The 21,137-nt window shown below is 39.7% G+C and overlaps 1 protein-coding gene across 2 annotated transcripts in view; it reads right to left on the minus strand.

The window, feature by feature from the left end:
* Positions 1–555: 555 nt before the first annotated feature.
* Positions 556–21,137, minus strand: part of PRPF18 (pre-mRNA processing factor 18) — a 45,509-nt gene continuing 24,927 nt past the window's right edge. For both annotated transcript variants that reach the window (XM_017874599.1, XM_017874591.1), the window contains 5 exons: positions 20,174–20,242; positions 17,979–18,119; positions 17,781–17,852; positions 15,332–15,487; positions 556–1,153 (listed from right to left, as the gene is read on the minus strand). In XM_017874599.1, the coding sequence (XP_017730088.1) occupies positions 1,073–1,153; positions 15,332–15,487; positions 17,781–17,852; positions 17,979–18,119; positions 20,174–20,242 (519 nt within the window). In that variant the 3' untranslated portion in view covers positions 556–1,072. The remainder of the gene's footprint in view (positions 1,154–15,331; positions 15,488–17,780; positions 17,853–17,978; positions 18,120–20,173; positions 20,243–21,137) is intronic.

A 21,137-nucleotide genomic window follows, 5' to 3' on the forward strand; every position in this document is an offset into this window, starting at 1 on the left:
TACTGGGGATATACCCAAAGGATTATAAGTCATGCTCCTATAAAGACACATGCACACCTATGTTTACTGTGGCACTATTCACAATAGCAAAGACTTGGAATCAACCCAAATGTCCATCAGTGACAGACTGGATTAAGAAAATGTGGCACATATACACCATGGAATACTATGCAGCCATCAAAAAGGATGAGTTCTTGTAGGGACGATGGATGCAGGGACATGGATGCAGTCAGAAACCATCATTCTCAGCAAACTATTGCAAGAACAGAAAACCAAATACCGCATGTTCTCACTCATAGGTGGGAACTGAACAATGAGATCACTTGGACACAGGAAGGGGATCATCACACACCAGGTCCTATTGTGGGAGGGGGAGGAGGGATAGCATTAGGAGATATACCTAATGTAAATGACGAGTTAATGGGTGCAGCACACCAACATGGCACATGTATACATATGTAACAAACTTGCACGTTGTGCGCATGTACCCTAGAACGTAAAGTATAAAAAAAAACAAAAAAAAACAACGAAACAACATTCAAATTATACCAGTAATAATATTTACATTCAAATTCTATTGCAAGACAGCAAAAGTTCAGCAACATTTAAGGACTATAAAGTTTCATTCAATGGTCCCATGTTTTGAAATATATAAAATATTTTATATAAATATTACACAAAAGACAATATGCAAATTATAGTATTTTACTGAAATAATTAAGTCCATCCTCAAATGTTTCTTTTTAATCATCTAACCACAACTTTCAGGTCAACTGAAAAAAAGGTCATTTTAAACCCCCTTCTGTTGTCTACAGATTTAAATTGTGAGGAAAAGTCTTTAAAACTTAATTTTGGACTAATTAAAATGAAAGCAAGAAAGAAAAATCAGCTTGCAGTCAGATATGAAACGAAGGCCAACACAGTTCTTAAAACCAATCAAGAGTTACATCAAGTAGAACTCAGAGATTGGAAACTCCAGTTTTCTTCTTTCCTCATTCCTGTTGGTAATTCCAGAAGTCCACAGTCTGCTTCTGTACGTTTCTTATTGTTATTAACACACCATGCACAGATCTCACAGTGCATTGTACTCCACACATTTGGATGGGTCTGTAGGAAAGTGTTTCTGGCAAATGGTCATTAACCTCTTCAATCCCTAAGAAAATAAGGAAAACAAGTTGGTTATGACATGGTTAAATTATTCTTAACTGCCTTCCTCTGAACTCACATCAGTTTGTCAATGTCCCCATTAAAGCACAGCAGACCAAAGCAATTTCACTCAGATGTACGCCTAGAGAAATTTTTCCTGTGCACCTGCAGACCTGCACAAGAATGTTCATCGGAGAACTGTTCATAGTAACAAAACCGAAAAACTGGAAACTCAAATTTCCGTCCACAGAAGGGCATATGAAAAATACTTTAGTGTGCTCACAAATGGGATATCTTACAGCAGTAAAAATGAATTAACTCTAGCTACATGTAACAATTTGGCCAGTCTCAACCAGATTCCAATAGAGAATTAAGCTCTAACTGCCCAGCCTAAGGCATCCATTGTATGTAATCAGATAACTTCTCCCTTATGCATCTAAAATTTGGGAGACTATTTATGTATTATGTTTGGAGGACTCAGAAAATACACTCAAGTTATTTTCTGTGTTCTGTTGTCAAGATGAGGGGCTCCGGTTGGGAAAGGCCGATGCATATGAATCTTAGAAGCAATGTTGAAAGTAAAAAGCAAGGGGCATGAAGTGTTACTGCCTTCAGTGACATCCTTTTCATAAAATTCAAAAACAAGTAAAAAATGTATTGCTTAGAAATACACACGTAACATGGTAGAACCGTTTTTCAACAAGAAAGGAAATGACAAACTTAAGTGCAAGGTAGCGGTTACTTCTGGAATATGGAAGGAAAATACCGTTTCAATGGTTTTCAGAATGTTCTAGTTCTTAAACTGGGAATAAGGCTTTTAGACATTCATTTTATTACTTATTTCATAACTCGTGTTTTACATGTATTCTTTTGTATGCACCAAATATTACACAATAAAACCATTTTAATTATGTCAGTAAAAACTGAGTGCAACATTCCAAGTGTGACCTGGCCATTCTTGCAGGATTCACTAGAAGCAGTGACTGCACTACTTTTGTTGTGTATCTTGGCAACTGTAACCAAGACCCTTGGCTGTTTTTACAGACACACACCTAATTCCCACTGATCTCACAAAATTCAAGTACCTTCTGTCTCTACAGCAGTTTGGCCAGTTCTCCCGTGATTTTTTAAGCTGATGACAACAACTGTCACTATTCAATTTCATCCTGCCTCTTTCAACTCATGCCTCGGTCTGTGATCTTTTAAAATCCTTGGTCAGTTAGCTTTAGTTATTCTTCTTAGCTTTCTCATCCACCACTCAGTAAACATGTCCTCTAAGTCATTATCCAAATATTCAATACCCTGTACAAACAGGCCAGGGCAAGGGCAGAGACCTGAGACACACCACGATCGAGCTCTCTCCAAAATGATCTTGGGAAGAGTCTGTAACCAGCAATGAATCCTATTCACTGTGCCATCCATTAACACACACATTTCCTTGTTTACAGGGAAAGACTTTGCCAAAGGTCTTACTCAATGTAACTTAACACCTGTTAAGCTCAGTAAAATCACCAAAACAAACAATAACACAAAAATCCCTGCAAAATCTCGTTGGTCCCATAGTAAGCAGACAACACAAATATTAATCATAGTCAGTATCCATGTGTTATGTGTCCACGGATTCAACCAACCCTGGCTAAAAAATATTCGGAAAAAAACGGCAACAAAAAAAGAATTAAAAATAATACAAATAAGTATCATATAATAACTATTTAAATAGCATTTACATTGTGTTAGGTATTGTAAGTAATCTAGAGATGATTTAAAGTATACAGGAGGATGTGCACAGATTATATGCAAATACTACGTCATTTTCTATCAGGGACTTGAGCATCCAGATTTTGGTATCTGCAGGGTCCTGGAACCAATCCCTGGGGATATTAAGGGACAACTGACATACTTCTATGAATGGAGCCATAATCTAACAGATTCCACATCAAAGAAACAGGACTGTGAAGTATTTAAAGTTCTTGGTGGATTCAAGGATTGCCCATATTATGAGATTTAGGAATTAGGGGTGTGGAGGGAGATTATCTTTTAACTGATTCACAAGAAGGGTCTTTGCACACGTAATTCACTTTGCTCTTTTGTTGTTTGTTGTTGTTGTTGTTGTTGTTGTTGTTGTTCCCTGTGTAATCAGGTATTTGCTTTGGGATAAAGACCATTCCGTCACATAGTCCAGCTTCTCCTGCTACGAATTCTAATCATGTGTCTGCAGAACTGTGATTGGTAGCCATGGAAATACAGGTGATAGCACTAATTTGGCATCTTAAGGTTCCTGAAGGCATAGGTGAGAAGAAGGGCAAAGTCAGGCAAGAGAACACCCTGATGAAATACAAATAGCTGCACTCAGCAGCAAAGCATGGCAAGGATTGTTATGAGCAAGTAGAAGGCAAACTGATGGTTTGCCTTGGAGGTGGTTTTCCCCATGTTAGAAGAATCAGAATCATTGGTGTGTGCTCATTACAGAAGACATGTGTGATGCCTATTCATACTCACTAAGCAGATTCTATGGTTTAAAAACATATACTAGTGTTCTCCTTGAAATCTTAGCTGCCAAAGGTTGTGAAAATCAATCGTTCTAGTCATAAGTAGTTACCACAGAGCACTATGATAAATTTCTGTAAACAAGTTTGAGAGTGCATGAGAGAGATAGGTGTGTAATCTCAGGACAACATATGGTTATTTTCCAAATGGAAACAAATCTTTTCAATGAGACCCCTCAAGATTTCAGTTTGAAACTGCTTATGGATGCTTAAGCCAGTAAAACAATGAGCTGCTTAGCTTAGCTTATGGCAAATGGCTTAAAAACTCGTGGTATTTTTAACTGGCTTTTATTTTATAAAGGCAATACCCTCATCTAACAAATGTTTATTCAGTGCCTACTATTCTAGGCTGTTCTAGGCTCTGGAAATACAGCAGCAAAGAAGTCAGAAAAAATCCCACCCTCCTGAGATTGAATTGTGGTAAGGGGAGACAGGCGAGAAACAAAATAAATTCATAAAAAAAAAAAATTTCAACGACGCTAAGTGCTTTGGAGAAAATAAAGCAGAGAAGTGGGGTATGTGGACGTGTGGGGCAACCTGAAGGACTTTGGCTTGGACTTTGTGAACTAGGAAGCCACTGCAGGGCTCTGAACAAGAGAGCAACACAATCTGACTATATGTGGACGGGATCAGTCTGGGGACTGCTGCTAAGAAACTGGAGAGGGGCAATAAGAGAAGCTCAGGAACCAGAGAGAAGACACTAGAATAATCCAGATGAGAAGTGGTGGCTGGACCCAGTGGCAGCAGGGAAGGTGGTGAGAAGGGGTCAGGCTCCAGACATACTTTGAATCTAGAACCATCAAGCTTTGACATGGATCGGATATGGGTTGTAATAGGAAGAAAAAAGTCAAGGATAATTCCAGGTTTTGTGTGTATGTTGTTTGAGAAAAAATAAATAAATCACACAATTCTTGCATCGAATAATAGCAGTCCCCTACCTCACTCTTTCCAAATCCTAATTCCAGCTCTCCAGAGGCAACCCTTTTCAAACCTTTTAAGTGTTTCCTCTGGTATTTATTGCCGTATTTCTAAATACTATACTGACAGTGCTTGGTTTTTCCATCTCAAATACTATTGATATCTCCTGACTTCATACTATGAAACAGAGGATCTCACTATTACACCATTGTCCACTGGCCTCACATATGCACGCACACGCCTAAAAAGCACTTCCTCCCCCATCCTCCCCAAACCACAATTCTTAGTGAAATCAATATTCAGGTTTTTTGTTTTTTTTTAATAAAGGCTACACAAATATCATTCAAAGCAAACCCACATAACATATGACGATGATGACCTCTCCTTCCATGATTTTTTCCTCTTTTTGTTCTGCTTTTCTAATCCATTCTCCAACCCTCACATGCCCAAACATCACTCGGTACCTGATCAGACACACCAGGGAATATAAGCTCTTCCATTTCTTCCTGGAGTCCTTCGTCCCTCTACTCTAACCTGGACCCACCTGTACTGTTACCATCCTGGAGCATGACATCCCCGCACCTCCAGCCTGGAGATTCCTCTCGCCTTGCTCTGTGCTTCATCTCAGCTCTTGGATCTTTTCGTTTGGGTGGAGGCCATCCTCAGGTAGAGTCAAGACTGCCCACATTCCAATCCCAATTCTACCACTGACTAGCCATGTGACCTTGAGAACTCACTTCTCGACGCCTGCTTCCCCACTTACAAAACAGGGAAACGTTAGTGTCCATCTTATATTGTTGCTGTAAAGTGCTGCGAAGGGAAGCGGAGAGTAAGCACTACATAAGTGTCAGCTATGACGATAATGACTGCAGAGAATGTGTGCATGGGAGATGTCATTAGCCTGTACTTATCCTTCACTTGATGGTTCAGAAAGGAAGAGAGTCAGGCCCAGTGGCTCACGCCTGTAATCCCAGCACTTTGGGAGGCCAAGGTGGGCAGATCACAAGGTCAAGAGATAAAGATCATCCTGGCCAACATGGTGAAACTCCATCTCTACTAAAAATAACAAAAATTAGCTGGGCGTGGTGGTGGGCGCCTGTAATCCCAGCTACTTGGGAGGCTAAGGCAGGAGCATCTCTTGAACCTGGGAAGCAGAGGTTGCAATGAGCCGAGATCATGCCACTGCACTCCAGCCTGGTGACAGAGACTCCATCTCAAAAAAAAAAAAAAAGAGAGAGAATTCTGAGTTGGACATTATTTCCCTAGCTATTGCAAAGGTACTGCTCTACTGTCTTCTAGCTTCTAGTGCTATTAGTGAGAAGTATGATAGTATTTTAATTCCTGCACCTTTGTAAGTGACCTTTTCTCTGAAGTCTTTGAAGTCTTCTCTTTAGCCTTGGCCTTCCAATACTGCATTCTTTTGTGCCTTGATGTGAACTCTTCCTATTCATTTGCTCTGTGTTAAGTGAATTCTTTTCATTCTACAAACTCATGTCCTTCAGATCTGGGACATTTTCTTGCATTAATTCTTTATTTCCTATCTTCCCATTTCTGTTGGAACGGCTACAAACCTTATAGATTGACTCTGATTTTCTTATCTTTTCTGCTTTTCATATTTCCTCAACTTTATCTCCTAACCCACTAATTCTTAAATTTTTGCTGATAAAATTTTTTGCTAATTTTTAAGAGTTCATTTTGATTCTCAGACTCTTTTTTGTAGCCTAAGCAATCCTCCTACCTCGGCCTCCTGAATAGCTGAGACTACAGGCATGCACCACCATGTCCCACTAACTTTTTTATCTTTTGTAGAGAAGCGATCTCACTATTTTGCCCAGGCTGGTCTAGAACTCCTGGTCTCAAGCATTCCTCCCACCTCAGCCTCCCAAAGTGGTGAGATTACAGGCATGAGCCACCACGCTTGGCCTCTAAGGATATTAATTATCCTCATTGAAGTTTTTTTCTGTTCTCTATAATTCTGTTTCTCTGAAGATCTTTTCTTCTGTGTATGTGTTTTGTTCTCTGTTTTCATGCTGGGGAATTTCTCCAAATGTCTGATGGATCTTAGGTGAACATTCATGCTGATGAGTAACGCACTACAGAGCTGAATGGAAAAACTCCCTGAATGGGTGGGACTTGCCCATAGGACTACATTTTCAGATGACAGGGCAGCAAGCTAGTTTTTTCATTGAAGGAACACTTAAGTGTTAGTAACTCAGATCCTTTCTCTTGGGTCAGTTTCACAGAGCAGAATCCTCCAACTTACTGAGGGGTAAAAGCCTGGCTGCCCGCATCAGAGGAAACCAGGAATTAAAGGTGTCATTTGTCAATATTACATACTTCCACTTAATTTTCCTGTTTTCAGTATGGCATCTTACCCTTCCTGAGCAGTACATATCCATCCAAAAGCAACCCAATTTTCTGCCAGAGTGGGAGGAGGGCGGGGAGCTCCACTTGGGCAGGGAACCTCTGGACTACTTATCCTAATTTAAAACCACTCCCTCTTTTCAGCCTTCTCCCATGGCCTGGCCTTTGAGAAGTGCCTAATATCCCCCATGTCCCGAGCTTTTCTAGTTTCTACAGTGGGAACTGACTGGTTCCTTAATGACTGCCTCCCATATAATATTTAGCTATATTCATTTTTCAAATATCATTATATTTATAGGAAAATGTTCTGCATTTAAGTCTAATTGGTGAGGCCAGGTGCAGTGGCTCATGCCTGTAATCCCAGCACTCTGGGAGGCCAAGGCGGGCGGATCACTTGAGGTCAGGAGTTCAATATCAGCCTGGCCAACATGGCAAAACCATGTCCCTACAAAAATATAAAAAAATTAGCCAGGCATGGTGGCACACACCCAGCTACTCAGGAGGCTGAGGCATGATAAGTGTTTGAACCTGGGGGATGGAAGTTGCAGTGAGCCAAGATCATGCCACTGCATTCCAGCCTGGGTGATAGAATAAGACCCTGTCTCAAATAAACAAATAAATGTCTAATTGGTGAACTGTACATAAAAATGATTAAGATGGTAAATTTTATGTATGTCACAATTTTTAAGTCTAAATAGAATATGGAATGTTCCAGATATGATATACAAATTATCAGATACAGTTTGGTTAATCATAGTATGATATAGGATATATCCTGTATAATGAAAGTTCTTTATATCCGGAGAAATCAATAAACCATTAAAACAATGAACCTGCATCCACTAAAAAGATTAGCAATTTTTTTATTATTGCAGAAAACAAAAACTATTTAAACCAAACCAAACTAAAATCACAATTATTTGCCTTGATTTGCCTCTTTAATATATCATTAGAACTTGAGGAAGATATTTTGTTTATAAGTAATCTTTATATTTAAGTATAAAGACATTCTGTTAAATCAATTATTTCTGTACCTTTCGCTAGTCTACACTATGAGACAAAGACTTAAAGAGGAAAGCACAGATCCATTTAGTGGTGCATCCTAAGAACATGAGGAATATAAAAATAAGATGAGTGACATTTTCCACCCAACTATTTAAAATTCTGTCATAGGCCGGGCGCGGTGGCTCAAGCCTGTAATCCCAGCACTTTGGGAGGCCGAGACGGGCGGATCACGAGGTCAGGAGATCGAGACCATCCTGGCTAACACGGTGAAACCCCGTCTCTACTAAAACTACAAAAAACTAGCCGCGTGAGGTGGCGGCGCCTGTAGTCCCAGCTACTCGGGAGGCTGAGGCAGGAGAATGGCATGAACCTGGGAGGCGGAGCTTGCAGTGAGCTGAGATCTGGCCACAGCACTCCAGCCTGGGTGACAGAGCGAGACTCCATCTCAAAAAAAAAAAAAAAAAAATTCTGTCATAAACTGCAAACGTTCTAATAGAGCAATAAATTAATATGCAATACTTAAGTTAAAAATTAATCCTAACTTCATACTACAGGAATGCTCTTTTGACCTGAAACGTGATGTTCAAAACATATGTACTCAGTAAGTACATTTCTATCATTTCAACTAACATCTGTAGTAATGCATTAAAAGGCCAATACTTCAAATACTGTCTATGGGAACTCTTTTTTTTCCCCTTCTTCTTTTGGGACAGAGTCTTGCTCTGTCACCCAGGCTGGAGTGCAGTGGTGCGATCTCGGCTCACTGCAACCTCCGCCTTCCGGGTTCACGCCATTCTCCTGTCTCAGCCTCCCAAGTAGCTGGGACTACAGGCGCCTGCCACCACGCTCGGCTAATTTTTTGTATTTTTAGTAGAGATGGGGTTTCACCATGTTAGCCAGGATGGTCTTGATCTCCTGACCTCGTGATCCACCCGCCTCAGCCTCCCAAAGTGCTGGGATTACAGGTGTGAGCCACCGTACCTGGCCTACGGGAACTCTTTTCACACAAATATATTGTTAAAATTGAATTCATCCAAACAACTCATTCTAGACTTTTAAGTTACTGATCTGGGTCCAGCCACTTGGGATGATAGCAGATAAGGGCAACTGCATGTTGGTTCTAATAAGAAGCCCACTGTAAGTATTAAACATACAAAAACTTCCGTATCTGGAGGACTTACCAAAAAACTAAAGGAAACAGATAGCTTGGGACTAACTCAAACTGCCCGCATAGTTTACGGTAAGAAACAGACTCTGCTGCTCTTGTTTTTTACTTCTCTGTATTTTTGTTTTCCATGCGAGAACAAGTTTCCAGTGCAGAGGTTCATTTCACAGAAAGTTAACACCAAATTACAAACAACAACTCAAAAATTAAGTAAAAATGTACTCCAAATGATTAATTTGAGGGAAGATTTCATTTATGTGCATTAACAGGCTTTCACAATAGAGACTGGTCTGGCTTTTCTTCCAACGGTGTGGTTGAGAAATTTAAGATTTAATACCCTACGGTAAAATGCCTCTTTACCATCAACTAAGCTGCCAGCTAGAAAGCAGCATGGGCCAGGTTAGATCAGCACTTCCCCAAATCTGTTTCCAAAACACACTAGTGTTCTGTAACATTAAAAGGTATTACTATGTAAAACATAAATACTAGCAGTATTTTCTCTAAAATGTACTCTTTTAACATGCCAGGAAGATTAAGGAGGTAGACAGCTGTCAACATGCAACAATTCGCCTTTAGAAAACAGCTTATCATAGCCCAGAATGCCAGGTTGTGGCATGAAGCCACTTGACCCACAAGTCTGTGGCATATATTAGAGCACTAAGGCATGGGAGCGTTTACCAACAGCTATGATAGTGAGTGCAACATACAGATCAAGCTGTGATCGCTTATTGCAGTAATGAATGTTTCTGTTGTACCAGTTTTGGTAATACGTGAACACATTACAAACTCACAAATGTTCCATGGACAAATAAATTTGGCAAATGCTAGTATAGATGAAATATGCCAAAACCTGAAATATGGATTGAAATAACTGACATAAAATATTGGAATGATATCTTTACTAGGAACTGTATAAACTTAAGCTTACTGAAAACAACTTGCCAGGGAATAATATTATAGGATATTTACCTTTTGTAATAGCAAAAGCTTAACAGAAATTATTTAGAAGATTATTATTCCTTAATCTTCTAACCTCCAAAGGAACCTGTCACACAATGCACAGATCAATTCATCTATGCATGTCGAGGAGGATGCCAGCAGTAGAACTGGATAATGTGATGATAGTAGTTTTGAGGATGTTACAAAGGAGTGGGCTGGACTTAGGACCAATAAGACACAGTACAGCATCCTAGCGCTGGCAATCCTGGGACACTGTGGCTAGCCCGAGTTCTGAAAGCAAAGGAGGAGAGTGGCCACTGGAACCTAGGGAGGGTAGCTGTATGGAGACAGCCACCCAAGAGAAGCGACAGCCTTGGGCAGAGGGATGCAGTCACCCTAGGGGTTCCTCCAGGGAGGAAGTCGGGAAAATCAATACCCTAAACTCATTCTTCTCCAACCAACAAAATGCCTTCTAGTCCCTCTCATCGTCTGCTCCAGTCAGAAGCCACAGGGCAAGGGTGCCTATCAGTGTCACTGGTAAAAGTCACGTTTGGAGGGAACACAGTGAGGAAGGATAAGAGTGGCTCTGGTAGGGCAACAGCTCTTTGACATGCATTTCACCTCATCTTTTTCTCCTGTCTACCTTCCTTCCCTTATTTTTGACAAATAAAGAATGCCCAAGATGTGAACTTCTTCAAGAGCTATCCGGGAATGACTGAATTTTAAAGTCTCTAAATAATCAAGAGCTTCCTATAATCTATATAAAAGAAGCTTGACCCAAAGTCTGGGCCAGCAGTTACATCTCTATTTGGAAGAATGAACAAAGGCCTTAAAGCTACTACCACCAATTTCTATCTAACCCTAGACTTGAAGCAAGCTAATAAGCTATAGAACTTTCCTTTGATCTGCCTAGAGAGAACCCTCCCTGTGGTATATTTAATTTTTGTGACAAATAGAATACTTTAAATAACTTTCATTGTTTAAGTTCCATAAAGGTTTGCATAAAACCAAAAGATGAAATCTATGTTCCAGTGAAACAGCCCCTTGAATTATTTGCTATCATATTTCATAAAACATATTTTTCACCAGTATTTCTAAATAAAAAAATTATCTCACACATTACAAGTTTCCATTTACATGATGTCCAAAAACAAGCAAAACTAACCAATAATGGTACATGTTAGAATAATGCTTACTTCTGATAGGAGGAGGAGGATTCAGGCTGGCAACAGGCATGAAGGAACCTGCTGGAAATGCTCTAACTCCAGATCTTGTTTTATAGCTTGACATATATGACATGTTATCAAGAATTATTGGGCTATGCCATTAAGGTTAGTAGACTTCAAGCACTACAATGTTTGTTGAGGCATTTTATATCACAATTTAAAAAGAAATAATTATTAAATGATTTTCCTAATTACCTCCTCAGCAAATATCTTAATGTAAAAAAGGTTTTGGGTTCATACATTTACTAGGCAGCAAACTGTGTTTCTCAGCCCATTTGCCTCTTTTCTACACAGTTTTACTGGAACACAGCCACTGGCTGCTTTTGTGCCTTAGCTGCATGGGTGAGTAGTTAGAGATGGCAAGAAGTACAAAGCCCAAGATATTTACTCTCTGATCCTTTAAGAAAAATTTTGCCAACCCTTGACTTAAACTTCACATAATAAATTGTCTTTTTTCTAGGAGAATTCAAATTAATCTCATTCAGATACCAAAGTAACAAGAGGAAGATTCTTTAGACAGCTTAGTAAATTACTCAGTAAATTGCAACCAAGAATTTTACAAAACTCTAACATAGGGTGGCCACATTCTTCTGCTTGAGTTACACTATGGGTTTAAGACACAGATCACAAACTGGCATTCTGTTTAGACTTACACAAAGTTAATTTTTTTTTAGCTGATGCCAACATTTAAAAATAGGAGAGTACTTTTTTTTTTTTTTTTTTCAAAAACCAAGATTTTGCTTCTCATTAAAAAAATAAATGGAAGATCCAGCAACACTGGGACCATATTCCTACAAGGTAACAATGAGCTCAAGTGACTTCATCAACAGAGAGGCCAAGCATTACTGACACTCATTATCGCTTCTGCATCATTCATTTCTCTTACAGCACAGTTGAGAGGAAAATGAAATGCGGCTTCTAGTTGCACCTACATAAGGAGTAGGAAAGTGGAAGACAGACAGAAGCAGAGATTTCTTTAACACTCAGCTCACTCGTTATCTTAGTGACTCTTGGGCAAATGAGTTGAAACTTGAGGTTTAAGCAATGGCCTCTAGGGAAAATGGCAGAAAAGAATGAGAGGAATCTGGCCTGAAGGTCCAAAAAGGGCAATGGTTTACGCCTCCAGACATCAAGAGGTGGGTGTCTTCCTCTATCTCCTACCTTGGGACAATTCTGCCTATTAAAAGCTTTTACTATTTTTTGCAACTTCTTGTGAGTCTATAATTATTTCAAAATAAAATGTTTTCTGAAAAGCTTTGTCTTACACTGACTAAAAATCTGTCCACTTTCATAAAACAAGTTTAATCCTCTTCCATCAGAAAGTTCTGCCATTTTCTATAGCAGGAAGTTCCCAATCCCTGGGCCGCAGGCCGGCACTAGTCTGTGGCTGGTCAGGAAATGGGCCACACAGCAGCAGGCAAGAGAATTAGCACCTGAGCTCTGCCTCCTGTCAGATCCATGTGGCATCAGATTCTCACAGGAGCGCAAACCCTACTGTGAACAGCACATGTGAGAGATCCAGGTTGCATGCTCCTTACTAACTAACGCCTGATGATCTGAGATGGAACAGTTTCATCCTGAAACCATCCCCCTGACCTCCCCGATCCGTGGAAAAATTGTCTTCCATGAAACCAGTCCCTGGTGCCAAAGATGTCAGGGACCGCTGATCTAGAACTCCTGCCCAGATTCTCACCAAGAGTCTCCTTTCCCAAGGACTAGAAAAAGAACAATTATTATCACCTCTCTTGGTGTATCATGAATTCATTCAATTAGCAAATACTTATTGAGCACCCACGAGTCAGATACTGTTCTAGATTCTAGGGGTACAACACTGAACTATGTTCTTGCCCTGGAGAACCTACACTAAGTTATTAGGTGGCCATATCATACTACCAATTTTATTACACTAAATTTAGTCCACTCAATTCTCTTTTTCTTTTTTGACAGGGTCTTGCTCTGCCACTGATACTGAAGAGAAGTGATGCAATCACAACTCACTGCAACCTTGAACTCCCAGGCTGAAGAGATCCTCCTGCCTCAACCTCCCCAGTAGCAAGGACTACAGGCACACACAACCATGCCTGGCTAGTTTTTATTTTTTGTAGAAACAGGGTCTCACTATGTTGCCACGCTGGTCTTAAACTCCTGGCCTCAGGCAATCTTTCCGCCACAGCCTCTCGAAGTGTTGGGATTACAGGTGTGAGCCACCATGCTCAGGCTCTAATTCTTTTTTATATCCACTGCCCAAATTATAAGCTTAAGCAAATGGGTATATGGATCCAATTTTCTTAATGCTAATCCTTCCTTCCTAAACACTGTATTTTTAGACTCTTCCCTTCTCTCTAGTCTGTCAAGAACTTCTAGAATAGCAGTTTCTTTTCCATCTTAACATACACTCTATCCCTTCTAGTTTCTTGTTGTCTGCAAACGTGATAAACCCATCCTTCGGTAGTCATCCAAGTCAGTCATTAAAAGGTTGAACAGGACAGCACTGAGGTCCTAAGACCCCTGACATACATCTCTAGCATCTACCCTAAGAGACATGAGTCCATTATTTAATGCTCCGTGGCTTCCCTCTCTCAGTGAGCTATGAGTCCAACCTGATTTGCCCTATCCACAAGAATATCACTGGGTCTACATCAAACCCCTTGCTAAATTTCAGATACAGTATGCTCACCAATTTTCTCTAATCACCTAGTGGGCAAAAGAAGAATGTTTTTTTAATGGGAAGAGAACAGATAAAAAGCAAGAAAAATGGAGTAAGGACAGGTCATTACATAGCTTCCGAAATAAACCAGAATTCTTGAATAAATGCTAGGTATACTTAAAAAAAAAATCACTCTTTGGGGAGGTGAAAATCACATCACTGTTTATAAGAAATGTTCTCTTTCAGGCAAATGATTTAATCGTATGAACTTTTATACACTATACCTTTGGCCACAGTATAGATGAACACAATTAGCAAATTGAATCTTTGGAACCTGTTTGCTATTGTTAAAGCTAAGCAACTTTTTTTTTTTTTTTTTTTTTTAACTAAAAGCTTCTGCCTTTAATACACTCACTAGTGGTTATTAAAAAATGGAAATGTGTTTGAATTTCCAGAAGTATATTTGAACTCTGTAAAGTATACAGTTCTCATGAGGGAGTCTGATTGAAATCATACTTTAAAAAGCTATTATATGTGACTAAGGCATAAAGATGACACAAATTAACATTCAGCACTTGGAAGTGAAATAAAACAAAAGATAATTCATGAATATGGTAATGACTGTTCTCTGGCACAAAATCTGAAAGCACTTTATGCATTTTAAGTGAACTTCAAATTTTAAGTAAACTTCCAGAGTATCATTGTCAAGTTTTAGAACTATCACCCAGCAAGTCATTTTACAGACACAATCTGGGATTTATGACAATTTGGCAAACACTACATTATAGTTGATTTTCTTCCCACTAAGGAGAAAAGTTTAGCCCAACAGTACCAACAAGTTTATGTGAAGCATGTATAACTTGAAGAAAACCCATCAGCAATTTAGACCTATTCACATGACTAGAGAAGTGTCGTTATATGCTACACGCATTAAAGCCAAGTCTTTACTCTCCATACATTTTGAACCCAGCAGATGTTAGATTTATCTTGAAAGCAACAAAGCAGGATTTACTGTAAAATACTCTAAGTTTGTTGCTCTTCAGTATACTCCCAAATTTCTCTGATGAGCTCAACTTTTACTTGCTAATACATGTCTTTTTTTAAAAAAAAAAAGCAAACTGCAATAGTTTTATTTCAGTGCTAAGGTAATTAAAGCACAATACTTCACCATGTCTTCCAGCATATATGAAAGTTGAAAGGTTTTTACTTATTCAGTGAAGGTGGCTTCAATGTCACTGCTTATCAAGAGGGGACTTCCATCCTATCAAGCTGTGTTCTATTTGCTGTAATTCTCTGCCTGCTTTCCAGACTTAGAGTTTTGGGAATTAGAGAATATTCACTTGCAGGGCAATTCCCGGCCCTCCACACTGCTTACCTGAATATATTTCCGCTGAGTTTCATCATTTAAAACATGTGCAACATGCTTGGAAAAAATCTTTTCTCTGCCAGTTCTAGCATGGATACCGACCATAGTGACACCGATGGGCCAAGGCGCATTTCCAATGGCCATCTGAAGATAAGCATCATTTGCCTGAAAGGAAAGTGTAAGAAGAAATCAGAAACGCAGAAATGCATTGGCTCAAATTCTTATTGAAAGTATTTCATAGCCCTTTATGATGTAATTTTCATCCACCTTTTGGGCACATCGAAAATATTACCATTACTGTTATTCTAACAAAACAGATTAAAACATAGGGTAACAGACTGCCCTGCCCAGGACCACCAATGTCCATGGAAAAACAGAAACCAAAGCTAGGTTGCGAGTAAAAAAAAGGCAAGCATTCCTTTGCAGCTTTTGTGTGCTGGAAATTAATACATCTCAGATCTGGAATTACCAAGTAGGCACTTCGATGCACTGATGAAAATTCTAGTTTCGGTCTCCTTTAGACCCAGTCTTCTCCACAGGGGGTCATGTAGAAGACAGGGGCTAAGTAGTTTTTCATCATCCAACCCTATACAATATCCACTCCCTACACAGCATCATGGCTCCCCGAAGGCAGTAGGGGCTCGGTATGTGGGGACCACCACACAGGGTCTATAACAGATGTGTAAACAGAGAGGAAACACTGGCGCTCCAGTCGAATAGCTGAAGGATGAGATTGCTCCACTTTGCCCCCCACCTGCCAAAAACCTTTAAAGAAGAGCCCCCAAAAATGAAGATAGAAACCAATGAAGACAAATGGCTCTTTTCCTAACCAAGCTGGCTAGCTGTGAGGAAGAATGAGAAAAACAGAAAGCAAATAAATTCTAAAAGACCTCCAGGTTTAAGAGAAGCTTATAAAGCCAGGCCTCAAGGAGATTTTAATTTTAAAAAATCAGACACCTATGAGATTGATAGGCAGAGTTAATATTTTTTTTAATCAGATACTACAGACAGGGTAGCTGGAAGATCATTTTCTACCCTAAAGATAAATTTGAACTTGCTCTGCTCAACAGATTTTATAAAGCTTAATTTTAAAAGGGCATATGTACATTTTAATCACTAATTTTCATGTGTATAAATTTTAACATTGGATCTTAACTGATAAAATTTCAATATTTTAGTTTCCCCAAATTCCAAAGAAACTGTCTAAACAGGTTATTAAAGCTTCTTGGTTCTTTCTGTAGTTTGTATGAAATAAGCTTGCACTTGCACTTAGTTCTGATATGTGATCACAAGAAAAGGCAGTAAGAGGAGAGGCATCCATTCTAGCAGGCAGTGATGTGCATTCTTCCTGCAGTGACAGTGACCTTATCCATCCATGCCAGTGCAACCATCCTTAGTAAGAAACATGCAACTGACAGAAACTAAGAAGAAATTTCTAACTGTAAGGCAAATATATTTTAAGAAAGCTGGCTGGCTCTTAAAAAGAGTAAAATCACTGCAGGAACCTCATTAGACTAAGGCTCCAATCAAGTAAATCATCCGGTCACTCGAGAATGCCAGAAGTCCCTTGTTACGTGAGTATACAGATACAGCATTGAATAAGCAATGTCATTCCGAGTTCCCTACCGCTCTGGCACTGTCAGTGGGGTTGCTGCACTGAAATGCTCTACTCCTAGTGTCTTGGGAGGCACAGCCACAAGAAGCCTCCCTCAAACTCTGTCCTTTCCTCATCTCCACTACTGGTGCATTGGGCCCTTCTCTTCTTGTTCCCCTGTAGCAACTGATAGTCCTCCTCTCATCCCTTTCTAAACTCTACCTCAGGGAGCCCTGGACACCAGTATGCTTCCTCTCACCGCCGCCTCCCAGAGCCCATTCCGGAGTATAGACATTGGGGCGAGGGAGGACAGTCTTCCCCTGCACGGGTCTGCAGCACTGAAATGGGAGAGATGAGTTCTGGAAGCCTTGCTTGAACCATTTCCCCATAGAAACAATTACAAAGAGGGGTTAAATTCCACTGTACCATCAGTACAACACTTCAGCTATATTACAGATTAAAGGGGCTTTTATAACCATCCTGGGAAACTCATCTATACAACGTTGTTTTTACGGGAAAATCTGTTTCAAGACATAATCAGCCATTTACAAAACTTTGAAATTCAATCCCATTCATAAAATGAACACTGCCTATATACAGTTCATGCTCTGAAGAACCTTTAGGCCTACTTTAAAAATGACTAAGAGCGTACAGATGAGGTCTGTATTTTCTTAGTCAGGTTTGTTATTCAATGCCTAACAGTAAAGCTGGCAAATACAATAGAAAATAAAATGCTTTTTACTACTAACTCATCACATATTTATTCTTAAATCTACTATGTAAAATCCTCCTGTCTCAAATGAATATTATGTACATAACCTAGATATACTCTTAACAATTTCAAAGAACAGCATGGGAATGTACCTTCACATATTCTCTCTGCAACATGAATTTAATAATATCCGTTATTGATTCTTTAATATCAGCAGGAAGATTCTGAAACAAAAAATAAGAAGAAGAAATTTTGGAAGCTACTATGTATAGTGAAAAAACAGACTGCATTTATTCTAAATTTACACTGTATTTTTTAAGTCAGTTAAAGTATTTTCCAAGAAACCTCACCCTTTTCCGTAGCTTTCTGAAAAGTGGTCTGAGGTAGGACTCGGTCTGTTTCTGGGTCGCACTGTTCAGTTTACCCTGCACACTGCGCTTCACATAATCTTCTCTGCCATTCAATTCTTTAGCCCAAACGCCAAGAAGAAACTGTTGAAAGGACGGGTAAATTTAGACTACAATGCCACCCAGTGGTTCAGTAAATTTAAATGCTCTCTAGCACACAAAGACAGAATACAATCATCCTTAAAGTAAATGCCTTCATTAAAACACCACCAAATAATATAGAATTAATAAGCTAGTTCTGCTTATTCGTCATGATAATGCTTTGAAGTAGTACCTTTGGCAAGTCACTAATTTCCCTAGTCTACATCTATTCCCAGCTCAAGATAATATGCTTCCCTCAAAAAAGAACTATCAAGTTTCATAGTTAACTATTTGACAGGAAATAAACTTGTATTTGTATTTGTATTACATACATAAAATTCAACAAGTTACAAGTTACAAAAAAACTGGACTTTCTACATATGCTGTACAGACCACGATTAAGTTTAAAAACCACTCAAGCACCTGACTAAAGGAGATGAAGGAGAAAGAGAAACAGAAATAAAGAAGCCAAGACCCAGCATACCCACCCCCACCCCTAGAGAACTACCTCACGCCCCTCAGGTTTAACTGTATAAAGGGCACCCGTTCTGGAAGTAGCAAACAGAGAAGCCTGACGAGGATGTTTTCCTCTAGGCGCATCATCTATGCATATCCTATAAAAGAAGAGGCCATCATTCAAAGAGGAAATTCTAGTTCATACTAGTTCCTACGCCCTATCTAGTTCCATGCCGTATCCTCGATATATTCAGAATCTTGATGACTAATATGTTGTATCTAAACTGTACATACAAGAAAAAGCATTCCTTGCATGCAAATCTCTTGGTCTGAACACAGTTTGTGAATAAACATTAAAATATCTGGGATTTGTTCACACTCTACCTAGACCACTAAAGAGAGAAATTTTGAGAAGAAAGTTGGAATCAGCAAGTCATAGCAAAAACAGGCAGTTATCTGTAGAAATGAACAAATGAACACTCTCTGAAAGGTTACAAAGAAAACTAAACAATTAGCTGGGCATGGTGGTACATGCCCTCTACTCGGGAGGCTGATGAGCCCAGGATTTCAAGGTTACAGCGAGTTATGATGACACCACTGCACTCCAGCCTGGGCACCAGAGAAAGACCCTTTCACCAAAACAAAAACAAAAACAAAAAAAGCTAGAACCCTCTTCTTCCTTGGGTTATCTAAAAAAAAATAAGAAATTCAGCTGGACACTGTGGTTCACACCTGTAATCCCAGGACTTTGGGAGGCCAAGGCAGGGAGATCATTTGTGGTCAGGAGTTCAAGACCAGTCTGGCCAACAGGGGGAAACCCTGTCTCTACTGAAAAATTTATATATATATACGTACAAAAATTAGTCAGGTGTGGTGGCATGCTATTCGGGAGGCTGAGGCAGGAGAATTGCTTGAATCCGGGAAGCAGTGGTTGCAGCAAGCCGAGATTGTGCCACTGCATTCCAGCCTGGGCAACAGAGCAAGATTCTGTCTCAAGAAAAAAATAAGAAACTCTACCAACTTCTTATTAATTCTGCTGTTGTGATTCTTTTCTATGTATTTACATTAATGAGCCAGCTTTAAAAAACATGCCACAAGAAAAGTAGGCCAGGCACAGTGGCTCACACCCGTAATCCCAGCACTTTGGGATGCTGAGGTAGGTGGATCTCCTGAGGTCAGGAGTTCAAGACCAGCCTGGCCAACATGGTGAAACCCCGTCTCTACTAGAAATACAAAAATTAGCCGAGCGTGGTGGTGCGCGCCTGTAATGCCAGCTACTCAGGCGACTGAGGCAGGAGAATCACTTGAACCTGGGAGGTGGAGGTTGCAGTGAGCTGAGATTACGCCATTGCACTCCAGCTTGGGAGACAAGAGCGAGACTCTGTTTTTAATAAAAAAAAAAAAAAAAAAACGCCACAAGTAAATATGCATTTTCTCTAACTGCTGTATCTAGTACATAGCGATATCATAAACATCATGTATGTGCGAGAAATGTGTATTGAGGTTTTCCCGTTCCAGCCTCTAACCCTTGGTAATCCAAAAATATAAGAATAGTTCATAAGGATCCAAGGCATCCTCCTCCCCTGGCCTAAGACACGCACCTTGAGGAATTTGGTGATGATGTCCATGTCTTTATGATCATCGCCTTTCCCTAAGGACTCTCCCAGTGCCTGAAGAAAAACAAACAATGCTTCTGTTCATTAATACAGAGCAACAACTGCACGTATATATTACCAACACCAGTCTAAACATGGCTCTTGGTCACACATGCGGTTCAATTTTTACTTAAAAACCTGATGGAATTTCTAGATAAGAAATCAAAAACAAAAAACATGGATTTGCCACTTAAACTTGGAGAGCATGTTATCTTTTATGAAAAGTCATGAGGTGGTAATGAATGTGAGATTTCTTTTGGGTGGGGAACAAAATATTCTAAAATTAGATTGTGATGACGGTTGCACCATCATGTGAATACACTAAAAACCACTGATTTGTATATGTTACATTGGTCAATTGTATGGTATGTCAATATCTCAATAAAGCTGTTTTTTAAAAATAAATAAATAAATACACCAATGGGGGGAAAAAAGCACACAACTGGTTGCCCATACCAATTATTTTAGTAAAATTTAGGGAACATAGACAGGTATTGGAGGAAGGAGGAGATTAAAATGACATCTTCCTCAACTATGATCTCATTCAGAGGGACAGCTACACGTGCAAGAGCCAGGAATTAAAGGAAACATAAAAATAACAGTTTATGTTTCCTTAAGCATTAAGAACTTTAACCCGTATTTATTTTACACGCTAGATATTTACATGATACAAAATTGCTTTTTTTTTTTTTTTTTTTTTTAGACGGGGTCTTGCTTTTCCGCCCAGGCTGGGGGTGCAGTGACCGGATCTCAGCTCACTGCAAGCTCCGCCTCCTGGGTTCACGCCATTCTCCTGCCTCAGCCTCCCACGTAGCTGGGACTACAGGCGCCCGCCACCTCGCCCTGCTAGTTTCTTGTATTTTTTAGTAGAGACGGGGTTTCACTGTGTTAGCCAGGATGGACTCGATCT

Source organism: Rhinopithecus bieti, unplaced genomic scaffold (genome assembly GCF_001698545.2).
Source record: "Rhinopithecus bieti isolate Rb0 unplaced genomic scaffold, ASM169854v2 scaffold_1012, whole genome shotgun sequence".
In the NCBI taxonomy this organism is placed as follows: domain Eukaryota; kingdom Metazoa; phylum Chordata; class Mammalia; order Primates; family Cercopithecidae; genus Rhinopithecus; species Rhinopithecus bieti.